A 14,169-nucleotide genomic window follows, 5' to 3' on the forward strand; every position below is an offset into this window, starting at 1 on the left:
TGTATTGATGATACATTGCCCTCTAAGGTGTCATAATGTGGAGAGGGGGTCAACAGACAGAGAACACAATCTCAGTATGGAAACCACTCTACGTACTTAAATACTCTCTACATATTTGGGTCCAAGGCCCTTCTCTTCCAACCTCCAGAAGCTCCCATGCCTGAGGATTATTTGGCTCTCTCTCACATGCCCTTCTGCCCAGAGATCAGGTTCTAGAACAAGGTCCGGCGGAGGCTTGCCTTCCTTCCCTTCCTTGCTGCCCGAGGTTCCTTTCCCGATTGAGAGACAGGAAGCTTAGTCATTCTCTGCAAAGGAGACCTCATTCATAGGAATAACACCACTTTGCCTCCCTAACCCCACCCCCCAGGAGGGTGTGTATGGGAAACAGAGCCTAAAAGTGTGATATTTCATCATTCAAAATATGGCCTATCCAATGTTGACTAAAACTATAGGAGATTCAAGTGTCTAGTCCCTTTACACAGTATTTTCCAGAAGCCTAATATCCACGGCTACTCATCACCTCTATCTAACGTCCATGGCTACTCATGACCTCTGTCTAATGTCCACGGCTACTCATCACCTCTGATCTGATAGACATTTCCAAGCAATTAAAGGTCTACAACATCAAAAACACATGAGCACAGGACAGCATATAGCTCCAGCTAAGAAACATGCATTTATTCACAGTGACTATACTCTGAGGAGATACAATGCTCTCACTCCACCCCAACTCCAAGGTTAACTTTACCTAAGGCAGAACCTCAAACTTCTGCTTTAGATAAAAAGTTCTGATGCACAGTGGAACACTTAAAGACCCCCTGGGAAAGGAGTATCAAAATGAACTGTCCAAATTCAAACTTCTCATGGAGCTGTGCAAAGTCACAGTATACTGTTAGCCAGAACTGTTTTTTCCATGATATAATACGGAGCAATATCGTCAAAGCTTCCTCTGTGTAAGCATTTGATTGAGACTCTAATAGGTTTGCAGTTGGTGTGTGTGCTGTAGGTGCAACCCAGTGAGTGAAATGCCCTCCTTCCTGCTCACACGTAAAGTGCATCTGAGGGAAAGAGTGGAGTACTGACTACATCAAATATTAATGCTTTGTCACAAACAAGATTTTTAGAGATTACGGTAATTTTTATTATCTGTAATAACTGATATTTTTCAGTATGAAAACACAGAATTGAACCTAGGCCCTCACTATGATAGTTAAGCACACTACAATGGAGTTATCACGCCAACCCCATAATTTCTCATTCTCGTCATCTATGTAGACGGGTGGAAAATTTAACCTCCATTTCTTTTGGCTGGTTGTAGAATTTTCACAATACCAAAATATGTAATAACAGAGGTGGGAGACGGTCCTCTTGATGTTTGTCTTTATCCTTTCGGGTCTGATGAGCCTCCACTCTCTCTGGGCTATTTTTGGGAGCATGGTGATCTTGGGCTATAGGGCTCTGACTGTCTAGACACATCACTCAGACAGGACAGCCCCCACCTCCCAGCAGTCCTACCAAAGAAGCGAATTCTGTTGCCTAATGTTGTTTAGCCTGGTACTTCCTTATGCTCTCATCAACCTCAATTTTTTTATGGTACTGAGGCTGAAAGCCAGAGCCTGGCACATGCTAGGTAATGCGCTACTACTGAACAACAGTCTCTGCCCTTTATCAGCCTATGTCCCGTCTGTCTTGACATCTGAGGGAGAATTCTGCCTAAGGTTGGGGAGGCCAGCTTCCTTAACATGTGCAGTTACATACGTTGCCTTTGCTTCAGATCTGCTCCCAGTTCCAAGCCTGGCTTTTGGAAGCAACAAGACATTATTTATATATTTACCCTGTCACACCTCTCCTCTAAGATTTAGTACAAAGTCAGCCGTGCCTTTAAATAGAGGACAGAAGAAAAGTGGAAAAGAATATACAGTCATATTAATAAATGTTGATGAACGTGTGCCATTTTTAGAAAAACACATACCTAGAGATATGAACTGACTATATAACCTAACATGACCCAAACTTGTGATCCTGTTGCCTCAGCTTCCTGGATGCTGAGATTATAGCTGTGAGCACCATGCCAAACCATATTCCTTCCTTTCTTTCATTCTTTCTTTCTTTCTTTCTTTCTTTCTTTCTTTCTTTCTTTCTTTCTTTCAAGACAGGGTTTCTCTGTAGCTTTGGATCCTGTCCTGGAACTCACTTTGTGGACCAGGCTGGCTTTGAACTCACAGAGATCCACCTGTCTCTGCCTCCCAAATTCTGGGATTAAAGGCTTGTGCCATCACTGCCCATCTTCTGCTAAGCGACAGTCAGTCAGGGCTAAAGTGCAAGTGCACAGGGTCAGATGTAGAATCTTCCATTTGTGACATCCAGCATGACAGTGCCCAGAGCACTTCAGAGGTCAGACATTTCCCAGAGGGAAGGTCACTGTGGGACCCTCTGTGACTGGCTCATGTCACTCAACAGGATGTACTTGAGGTTCATCTCTATTACCATATACTGGTAGCCTGTCCGTTATGTCGTTGAGTCATAATCTGCAGTGTAGAGCAACCACACAATTTGTTTATCCACTGACCCCTGAAAAGATGGTGGCTTGCTTCCATTTGGGGAAGTTATGAGCGGTTGCTATAAACATTTGAGAGCAGGCTCTTATGTGGATGTAAGTTTTCGTTTCTCTACCTAGATATCTGGAAGTGGGATATCTGGGTCACATAGTCAGGATTTATTGAACCCTGTAAAACTTCCACTAAGATCATAGGCAAATTCCAGGTCTTCTACGTTTTTGCCACTATCAATTATTATCAAGCTTTGTTGGGGTTTGCCTTATTTTAATCATTTTTATAAGCACATGGGATCTCCTTGCCATTTTAATTTACATTTCCCTGAGGACAGTTTTGTTCTTGCTGAGGTAAGGTCTCACTCTGTAGGGCAGATTGGCCTGGAATTCACTGCATAGCCCAGGCTGGACTCAAACTCACAGAAAACCTTATTGTTCACCTCCTGGGTACTAGGACTTCGGGTGTGTGCCACCACACTGATGTGACAAGTATTTTTGAGCCTGTGGCACCTTGTCCTGTGTGTCTCACCACCCACACGTCTCTTTTGGTGGAATGACAATTCTGTCCTTCGCTGTTCTCCAAACGAGTTTGTTTTCTTATTGTTCAGTACTGAAAAATTTTATGTATTCTAATTACAAGTTTGGATAAGGGTTTGTCTATCTTGTTGATTTTCTCAAAGAACCAACTCTTTGTTTCATTGATTCTTTGTATTGTTTACTTTGTTTCTATTTTGTTGATTTCAGCCCTCAATTTAATTATTTCCTGTCATCTACTCCTCCTGGGTGAGCGTGCTTCTTTTTGTTCTAGAGCTTTCAGGTGTGCTGTTAAGTCGCTAGTGTGAACTTCCTCCACGTTCTTTAATGCTATGAACTTTCCTCTTAGCACTGCTTTCATAGTGTCCCATAGGTTTGTGTATACTGTGCCTTCATTTTCATTGAATTCTAGGAAGTCTTTAATTTTGTTATTTCTTCCTTGATCCAGGGGTGATTTAATCGAGCACTGTTCAATTTCCAAGAGTTTGTAGGCTTTCTGCAATTAGTGTTCTTGTTGAATTTTAACTTTAAACCTTTTGTATCTGTTGAGTTTGCTTTGTTTCCAAGAATGTGGTCAATTTTAGGGAAGGTTCCATGAGGTACTGAGAAGGAGGTATATTCTTTTTTGTTTTGGGTGAAATGTTCTATATATGTCTGTTAAGTCCATTTGAGTCATGACATCAATAGTTCTCTTATTTCTCTGTTAAGTTTCTGTCTGGTTGACCTGTCCGTTGGAACGAGTGGAGTGTTGAAGTCTCCTACTGTTGGTGCGTGGGGTTTGACGTGTGATTTAAGCTTTGGTAATGTTTCTTTTACATATGTAGGTGTGCTTGTATTTGGGACATAAATGTTCAGGATTGAGACTTCCTGATCTTAATGGATTTAGACATCTTAATGGATTTTTCCTGTGATGAGTATGAACTGTCCTCCATCTTTTCTGATTGATTTTAGTTTGAAGTCTATTTTGTTAGATATTAGGATAGCTACACTTGCTTGTTTCTTGGGTCCATTTGATTGGAAAACCTTTACCAACCCTTTACTCTGAAGTAATATCTGTCTTTGAGGTTGAGGTGTGTTTCTTGTATACAGCAGAAGGTTGAGTCCTGCTTTCTTATCCATTTTGTTAACATGTGCCTTTTTATAGGTGAATTGAGTCCATTGATATTAAGAGATTTTTTTTTTTTTGAGACAGGGTTTCTCTGTAGCTTTGGAGCCTATCCTAGAACTAGCTCTTGTAGACCAGGCTGGTGTCAAACTCACAGAGATCCACCTACCTCTGCCTCCCAAGTGCTGGGATTAAAGGCATGCGCCACCACCACCCGGCTTGATATGAAGTGATATTAATAACAGTGATTGTTAATTCCTGTTATTTTTTGGTGGTAGTGTTTGTGTGTTTCCCTTCTTTGGGGTTTGCTGGTATGAAGTTATCTGTTGCCTTGTTTTTTGGGGTGCAGTTAGCTTCCTTGGGTTGGCGTTTTCCTTCTAGTATTTTCTGTAAGGCTAGGTTTGTGAATAGGAATTGTTTAAATTTGGTTTTGTCATGGAATATCTTGTTCTCTTCATCAATGGTGATTAAAAGCTTTGCTGGATATATTAGTCTCAGATTGCATCTATGGTCTCTTAGTGTCTGCAGCACATCTGTCCAGGACCTTCTGACTTTCATGATTTACGTTGAGAAGTTGGGTGTAATTCTGATAGGTCTGCCTTTATATGTTACTTGGCCTTTTTCCTTTACAGCTCTTCGATATTTTTTCTTTATTCTGTATGTTTTGTGCTTTGATTATTATATGGCAAGAGAACTTTTTTTTTTTGGTTTAATCAATTTGGTGTTCTATAAGCTTCTTGTACCTCCATAGGCATATCCTTCTTTAGGTTGGGAAGGTTTTCTTCTATGAATTTGTTGAATATATTTTCTGTGCTTTTGAGCTGGAGTTCTTCTCTTTCTTCTATCCCTGTTTTTCTTAGGTTTGGTCTTTTCATAGTGTCCCAGATTTCCTGGATATTTTGTGTTAAGAATTTGTTGAATTTAAGATTTTCTTTGACCAGCGAACCTATTCCCTCTATAGTCATCTTCAACATTTGAGATTCTGTCTTCCATCTTTTGTATTCTGCTGGTTATGCTTGCATTGGTAGTTCCTGTTCATGAAACTGCTGAAGTCTCCCTTGGCCCGCTCTCTTGGTTTGCTCTGCACAGTCTCAGTCTCTTGGTCCTACTCTGTGCAGTTGCAGCCTGTGCTTCAGAGTTCTTCTGAGGTCACGGGGGATGGGTGGGTTTGGAGGCAGAGTGGGCCTTGTAGCTTACAGGGTCCAGTCAATGGGTGGGGACAGGGGGCATTGGAGCAGCCTTACCTTCAGGAAGCTTGCCTACTGACTGGCTGGTGAAGCTGAGGCGGGTGGGGGGAGGAGCCCGGGGTTTTGCCCCAGTACCAAGGGCCTAGAGAGTCAGGTGTCCAGCTGGCTGGCTGATCACTCACCTCTTAGTCTGTTCTGTGCCCCAGGTTGACAAAGATTTTAAAGATAGTGATAAACTCATTGTTCAAGAAGGAGTGAGGTCTCTGCTGTAAGAGAGTAAATGGAGTCAACGTTCCTAGAAGGCAGTTGGGCACTATATGTAAAGAGCCTTCAAACCACTCAGACTTCCACTTCTAGGAAATTCTCAGGAAGAGCAGAGATGTCAAAGCAGACAGAAAGCACAGAGGTGGAGGGAAGCATCTTGTACACAGCTTAGACTCTCACGCCGGATTCATGCACACTATTTCATACTATGGAGAACAACGGGACTGTCCTCCTTCAGCCTGACTCTGGTGTCAGCCAACCACGGCTAGCCAGCCTGTAAAGTTCTGACTGAACCCTTTGTGTTTTTTCTGTGTTATTCCCCCAGGACACCCATGCACTGGGCTGCAGCTGCCGGAAAAGCAGAATGTGTCCGGGCACTGCTGGAGCTGGGCATGGACAGCAACCTGAGGGACATGAATGAGACCACACCCCTGGCCTACGCCCTCTACTGCGGTCACACAGCCTGTGTCAGGCTTCTCTCCCAAGAAGGCCGGTGAGCTTCTCATGGTGTCTTCTTCTCAAAGATGTATAACATTAACACTTCTTTAGACCACCAGTGTGCAAGCCCAGAAATAACAATATTGCCTGTGTGTGTGTGTGTGTATAAATATATAGAGGGCAGAGAACAGTTTTCAGATGTTTTTCTCCTTCCATCATGTGTTGTCCAGGGCTAGAACACTGGAACACAGGTCATCAGGCTTGGTGACAAGCATTTTTATCCACTGATCCATCTAGTGGCCACAGTAATTTAATAATATCAGCATTACATAATATAAGTAACATTATTAATTATCTAATTAATGATGTGTGTTTGCTGTCATCTAACATAGAGTGAAACGGTCTCCATTATGTGGATCATGACAATAGCAGCAAGCTTGAATCCCTCAGTCACAGGTCACAGGACTCGAACCTCCTCTTTCCTTCCTCTCCTGCTCTTCTTCCTTCTGCCTATATCACTTACTCTTGAGACCCTTATTCACGCTCAAAACTTTCTGAAGATACCAAAGAGCTCTCTCAAATCTGCTACCTCCATCACTATTATGGTGTCAAAATATTTAATTAAGAAAATTTTAATAAAATATTTGTTTTGTTATTTAAATAATAATAGGTTTGTGATTGCTACATGTTCAAATAAAAAACTTATTTTAATGAAAACACTATTGTAGCTGTAATCCTGGGATTCTGGAAGCTAAAGCGGTAGGGTCATGAATTTGAGGCCAGTTTGGCTGTCTGTATAAGAAGATACCATTGGAAAATGAGAAAATAAATAAGTAGCTGTTAATTTCATTTAGTGTAGCTATTTTCCAAAGCAAGGAAAATTAATAAGAGCAGCACTGTTTTCCATTCCTGGCAAATCTTTCTCTCTCTCTCTGTCTCCCCCGCCCCCCTTTGGCTAGACAATTAAGACAATTTAATTGAATTTTGCACTGTGGTATGGAAATTTCATCTGGTCAAAGCCCAACACCAGTGGAGAGAGAAATTAAGAGCACCAAGGTTTTCCCTCCTCTCACCTTCCAGCACTGATTCCCAATCAGCCGACAGGTTTCATGTCCCTCTAGGCTCTGTTCCATGCAAAGCCCTGCAAGCTTTCTACATTGGAATTCTTAATTCTTCTGGGCTCAGAGGTGGGGGGAATCAAACCTCAAGGCAAAAAAAAGTCTTCAGATGGACTGGGTCCAAGAATGAAACTTAGTCTAAGCACTGTTCCTCCAGACAGAGCGTGTCGGTCATTAGGTGCTGTGCCCATGGCAGAAAGAGACGGCTACAGCTGGCAGCTGCCTCAATGAAGCATTCAATCAATAGTGTGCTTAAAAATCATGAAACCGTCCCACCCACTAGATTCCAAACCAAGAAAACTAGGGAGTACATTTAAAAGCACACACACACACACACACACACACACACACACACACACACGTTTCATTTATAAATCCAGAAGCAACAAAATATCACTGCATCAGTTCAGAAACTATTATGAAAAAAAAAGTAAAGACAATAGATACAAAATTTAGTCAGCTCTTCTCTTCCCTCAGTTGCTTATGTAATACCACCAATAAGACGCAAACTCTTGAAAGCCTTGATTTCTTGTCCAGGCCCATTAAACTTCTAGAACGTCTCGTGTGTTTCATCATTCGTACACTCTGCCACATGGCTACCTGAGTAACTTTGGTAGTTCCGATTCTAGGCAGTAATTCACGGATCATGTGACTGCCATGGTGAAAGGGAGATAATAGTCGTATTAATTCATACTAATAATTTTAAAATATAAGCATATCAACAAAGGTTCACAGTGAGAAAACATCCATTGTCTGCATGCAGATTGAGTGCTGGTGTTTTTTTGACCAGACTACAGTGTCTCATTCCAAAGAGTGCTATTGCTGTCTCCCCTTGGCAGCCTGCACTTGGGTCCAGTTTCACAGTTGATCCCTAATGCAGAAAGCATTGGCTTGATTGAGAGAACAGCACAGGCTTCCCAAAGAACTGGAACAGAACAACGCCTCAGGGAAACTCGGCTTGAGCGAGTCCGCCAAACAGCTGCCACAAACCTTTCCTCATTTGAGTTTGCTTATGAGTTGAGCCTTGCTCACGTCTGCCACGCCCAATCTCTGGCACACATGACTTCCTCTTCCACTGGAACTCAAACTGAGTCGCCTCTGCCTGTTTCCTTTAGTAGAGTATTTTTCATAACTATAGTTAGGTGGCTTCTTTTTTTTTTTTTTTTAGATGTGAAAGAAAAACAAAAAACAAACAGCATAAAAAGGGCAAGATTCTAGGGGCATAATATCAGTGCCGCTGGATCCCCTGGGATCTCTCACTCTGAGCAGAGCAAAGCCTCTTTCTGCCATGTGAGGCCTGAAGTCACACCTTACCCTTTGTCTCTAATGCCTACGCCACCACGGACTGTTCCTGAGAGATGAGAGTAGGGACGATCTAAACTGTTTGCAGCTGAATCGAGTGATAATTGAAAACAGATTTCCATGAGTAATTGAAAGCCTAAAGCCTCCTGAGGCTGAGGGGATGGTTCAGTCAGTAAGTGCTTGCACAACAAGCATGAGGACCTGAGTTTGATCCCCAACACCCATGTAAAAGCCAGGCAGAGTCGCCCACAGCTGTAAAACCAGCACTAGAGAATGGGAAACAAGGGGTGTTTGTGGCTTGCTGGCCAGTCAGTAGCTGAATAAGCAAGCTCCAGATTCAGTGAGAGGCCCTGTCTCAAATACTAATCATCATAATAATGTTAGTCCAGAGACATGGTTCAGCAGGTAAAGGGGCTTGGCATGCTAGTTTATGCCTGAATTCTATCCTCAGAGCCCACATAAAGGTCAAAGGAGAAAACCAGAGTCACAGAGCCGCCCTCTGACCTCCAGAGACATTGCCTGCCATGCAAGCACCCACATTTAGGCACAGCATACAATGTCAATACAAAACACAACTCTCTTCACAAAAGGGATCAGAAATGTTTTTTTCTGGAGCCAGATATGAGTAGGTAATGGCCTGAGAACGTAGATTTAGGTTATCTAGGTTACCTCCAAGTTCATGTTCCAAGATGAAGTGTTTATGGAAAGAGAACAAAGAAAGTTGCAGATCCAGGCACCTCGCAGATACACTGATGGAGACATTTGGTAAGCAGGTTAGAACAGAGCAGGGGAATTTCTGCCATGGCTCTCAGGTTCAGTCTGACACTCTTAGCCTTTTGGTTGATGGGAGTTAGGTATCAATTTGTTCATTCCAAAGGCTTTCCCTAATAGTCGCCCACAGAGGAGGGCCATAAATTGCTATTCAGAGGACTGAAAATGTCCTGAGATGATTTGACTCTGGGCTTGTAACATTCCACTCCCTCCGCCATCAATGGCAGTTTAGTCAGTTAACTGCAGAAGGGTCAGTGGGGGCAGGGGTTGCCGCTCCTTTCAGAGAACTGTCATCCACGCACACAATAATAAATAATGTTAAAGATTAAATAGTAGGGTTGACAAATACAGAGGAAGACACACACATTAGCCTCTGGCCTAGACATGTAGGGAGAAGAGGGAGGAGGGGGGATGGAAGAGGAAGAGGGAGAGAGAGGAGAAGGGAGAGGGAGAAAAGAGAAAATAGTCCCCATGGAAGTTAGTGCAGAAGCCCACAAAGTGGCCAAAGAACCACAAATAAACAAGAGTAGAGTGCAGGGTCCTAAATAGGACAGCTGTGGCACACCCGCCAAGGCTCAGGGAACATCACAGAGAGGAGAGAGAATAGAACCAGGAGAAATGAAGCAAAACGATGTCTGGTGGACCGGACACAGCCATTGCCCCCATGGACTCCCTGCTGCTGTGGTTATCTGCATAAGACCTGGACAAGATTGGCCTGTCAACATTTCATCATCATGAATGGGAAGGGATCCTCCCCGAGGAATTTCCCACAGTTATTGACTAAGGGGTTAGGATGTCATTGTCTTCTGTGCTATAAACATGATAAGTTGTTTATGCTCCAGGAAAAACTTCTCTCCCACACTCATACAAGAAACCCTAAATAGCCTCAGTGGGAATGCCAGAAGGAAAATAAGGTTTCAGCAAGCAGAGACAGGGGGATGAAAGAGAGGGGAGTTGGGATGACATGACTAGAATTTACTACGTGCGTGTGTAGCGTCATATTACATACACATACAATGCTGTCAAAGAACAACAGAATGGGGAAGGGGGAAGAGACTCTAAACCCTGAGGAATCAAGAGACAGGGTAGGAGATGCCTAAAGGCACAGGAGGCTGAAGCAGAAAGATGATGGGCTTGAGGCTGTAGTAAGCAGAGTCCCCATCTCAGAGAGCGGGGAGGTATTGAGTTACCACCTCTGCAAGGAGTTAATAGAAGGTGGGTCCTTGAGCAAAACCTTGGCTTGAAGACACAGGCATCTGGGGATGAGCCCAGACAAGCTGATGAGGTAGATGGAATGGGGGTTGGGAGTGTTAGTATCTTGTTCTTTCCTGTCTCCTCTCCTCTCATGGCATTCTTGTTCTTTTTTCTGTTCCTCTAGCGCAGAACCTGCTCGGCCTCTTCCTTCCCAGAACAGCCGACCCCAAAAGAAGGAAGAACGATTCGGTGTGCTCAACCAAATCTTCTGCACAAACAAGAAAGAAGAGCAGAAAGCCCATCCGAAGGACCACAGCAGGGACAGACACAAGGAGGAGGACACCTCAGAAGTCAATGACATCATCACCACCTTTGACAGTGTCGTGGATACCAACTGCCAAGATCAGCCTGGTGATCAGGCTGCTATGGTTGTCTTTAAGAAGAGGACCTCAGAGAATTCAAAGTATCTCTTGCCAGAAAGGAAACCCCTGGCCCGGAAAGGACTTCCACCAATCAGAACACAGAGTCTCCCACCCATCACTCTGGGCAATCACTTCCTGACAGCCTCCCATGGAGTCACTTCCCATGCTGGCCTAAGCTCTGGTCCTCAGCATACTGCCCAACGTTCTCAGAAAAGTCGAAGTGAACAGGACTTATTAAATAACAGGACTGGCTGCCAGGTGTCACTAGATAATCCCTGGAAAGGCGACACTAACCAAGGTTTCTCCTGCAAGGCTTGGACGGTGTCTTCTTCTGATAAGTTACTAGACAGGCTATTTGCTGGCCAGCCCGGTCACCAGGAGCTCTCTGGGCCACCTCATCTTCCTCATCTACATAATCCCTCACCAGGTAATGGCCTTACTTTCTTCTCCTCCTTTTTAAAGGCCTCTGTCATATGTGGAGTGTCTCTTTGTAGAGTTAAATTAGTAACTGCCAAGTTTGTACCACGTACGCAATGGCAATAAAATAGTGACTACAAAGTTTGAGGACTTCTGGGAAGTGAAAACTTTCAGCTTTTCCACCCTCAGTATGCTGAGATATAAGACTGTTCTCAAAAAAACAAAAAGAATATCACTATTTCCTCTAAGAGATTCTTTTTCTTTTTTTTTTTGTTGATGGTGTGATTTTTTTAATTAATTTATTTATTTATTAAAGATTTCTGCCTCCTCCCCGCCACCACCTCCCATTTCCCTCCCCCTCCCCCAGTCAAGTCCCCCTCCCTCATCAGCTCGAAGAGCAATCAGGGTTCCCTGACATGTGGGAAGTCCAAGGACCACCCACCTCCATCCAGGTCTACTAAGGAGAGCATCCAAACTGCCTAGGCTCCCCCAAAGCCAACACGTGCAGTAGGATCTAAGAGGTTCTTTATTGGAGTTGTATGGCACTCTTATTCTCAAGATGCTAATTTGCTTGTGCAGTTAGCTGTGTGTTTAAACCATCGTTCCCACTCCACCCAAGATCTACCCCACCGAAACCTTTGGTGAGAAGACAGCAATACCTCACTGGGACCTGTGTAGAGAGGTGTCCTGTTTGCACATTCATGGTTTATATCTCCCCACACAGCAAAGGCCTGCATAGCTCTTCCCCCTCTCCCTCACCCAGAGCTTCCAACGTCATGCAGTGTTTGGCTTACGCTTCCAGACACACTTCACACATTGGTGTCTAGGCCTCTACTTACAAACATGAACTCTCTTTTTTCTTTTCTGTATCCCTGCTCCCACCAGTTCCGAGGACTCTCAGTTTTTCTGTACTGTTGTGTTCTGCTCTTAAACTCCAAGAGCCGTGTCCTGAGCTCTAAAGATAATTTCTACAAATAATCATGAATTCTGTACATCCCCCCGTGTAGTAATGATCGTACTGAAGAACTTAAATTTGGACGGAGGATATTGTCTCACACCTTTAATCCCAGCACTCAGGAGGCAGCGATGGGTAGAGCTCTATATCAAGGACAGTCTGGCCTACATAGAGAGCTCCTGGCCAGCCAAGCCTACCTTAGTGAGGCCCTTTCTCAAAAAAATAATTTTAAAACCCTTACATTTTATATACATATAAGCAGTATATACTAAAATATTTTAATATTCCATCATTATAAATAAAGCATCACATTAAGCCATTTAAAATAAAAACCTGTTTGCTTTTTGAGAGGGTTAGCATTGAACTTACTCTGTAGCTAAAGACAACTTTGACTCCTCAATCTTCTGCCTTCACCCTCCACATACTGGATTATAAGTTTTTGCCATCTTGCCCAGCTCTCATTTTTACTTTTTTAAAAAATTGATTCATATGGGATTCTGGGCCCCTCTGGGGCTGTACCAACTCTCCTGCTCTGTTCACTCACACGGTGCCTTGGTTTGCTTTTAAATGATTCAATTGCCGATACTTAAAACATGACATTTTCTATAAAAAACTAAAGAAAGATCCTAAACTTCTCTTGAGAAACTGAAGTCAATGTTCTTATGTGACAATAACTGTTCAGCTCTGAGTAACCACGGTAATCTTGGGCGCTACAGTTCCCAATACAATTCAGAATTATTTACATCACTTAATCCTTATCAATATACTTCAGGTATTTTTTTTCTTGTAGTAGGTTAAAGAAGGAAATTATATACTTATTTAACCCATGTGTAGGTGGAGGCTGCTCGTTTGTTCCTGGCTGCCCAGACCCAAATAATTATACAGAAACTATATTAATTACAACACTGTTTGGCCAATAGCTTGAGCATATTCCTAGATAACTCTTACATCTTAAATTAACCCATTTCTATTTATCTGTATATCACCATGAGGCTGTGCCTTACTGGTAAGGTTCTGGCATCTGTCTCCTCTGCAGCTACATGGTGTCTCTCTGACCCTGCCGTCTTTTTCCCTATATCTCTTCCAGCCTGGCTATATTCTGCCCTGCCATAGGCCAAAGCAGCTTCTTTATTAACCAATGATAATAAGACATATTCACAGCATACAGAGGGGAATCCCACATCACCCATATTTCTGTCTAAGTTTGAAAAGGGAAAAAAAATCGAGATTTTTTTAAAAAATATGAAAGTATCATGTTTCTGTTTGAATGTGGAATTTTTCTTACTAATTATTTTTTAATTCATGGCATTCAAGAGATAGTTTTGAATGCCACCCTCAGGGATACCATCCACTTGTTTGAGACAGGCTCTCTCACTGACCAGGGGTTTACCAAGTAAGTTAGAGTGGCTGGCAAGTGAGCCCTAGGGCTACTCCTGATTCTGCCTCCCTAGTGCTGGGATCACAAAACTACAGCAGTTCTGCATGGCTTCTGGGAAACACAGATCCATGTGATTGAAGAATACTTTACCAACTGAGCCACCCTTGTGGTGCCTGCAGTTGGAATGGCCCCATAGATTCATGTGTTTGAATGTCTGGTCACCATGCAATAGCAGCATTAGGAGGTATGTGGCCTTTTAGAGGAAGTGTGTCATTGGGGATGGGCTTTGAGGTTTCAGATGCTCAAGCCAGACCTGGTGTTACTCTTTCTTCCTGCTGCCTTTGAATCCAGATATAGAACTTTCATCTTCTTCTCTAGCACCATGTCTGTCTGCATGCTGCCATACTTCCTGTCATGATGACAATAGGCTAAACCTCTGAACTGTAAGCCAGCCCCAATTGAATGTCTTCAAAATAAGACAAAATAAAAATAAGAGTTGCTGTGGTCATAGTGTCTTTTCACAGCAATAAAAC

The 14,169-nt window shown here is 43.1% G+C and overlaps 1 protein-coding gene across 4 annotated transcripts in view; it reads left to right on the forward strand.

Annotated features, from left to right (window-relative positions):
• Positions 1 to 14,169, forward strand: part of Ankrd55 (ankyrin repeat domain 55) — an 85,076-nt gene that overhangs the window by 59,420 nt on the left and 11,487 nt on the right. For 3 of the 4 annotated variants that reach the window (XM_026783765.1, XM_026783767.1, XM_026783766.1), the window contains 2 exons: positions 5,967 to 6,134; positions 10,649 to 11,313. In XM_026783765.1, coding sequence (XP_026639566.1) covers positions 5,967 to 6,134; positions 10,649 to 11,313 — 833 coding nt within the window. Of the gene's footprint in view, positions 1 to 5,966; positions 6,135 to 10,648; positions 11,314 to 14,169 lie in introns of those variants that run through there. The other variant, XM_026783768.1, reaches the window with a different exon arrangement.

Source organism: Microtus ochrogaster, chromosome 19 (assembly GCF_000317375.1).
Source record: "Microtus ochrogaster isolate Prairie Vole_2 chromosome 19, MicOch1.0, whole genome shotgun sequence".
In the NCBI taxonomy this organism is placed as follows: Eukaryota; Metazoa; Chordata; class Mammalia; order Rodentia; family Cricetidae; genus Microtus; species Microtus ochrogaster.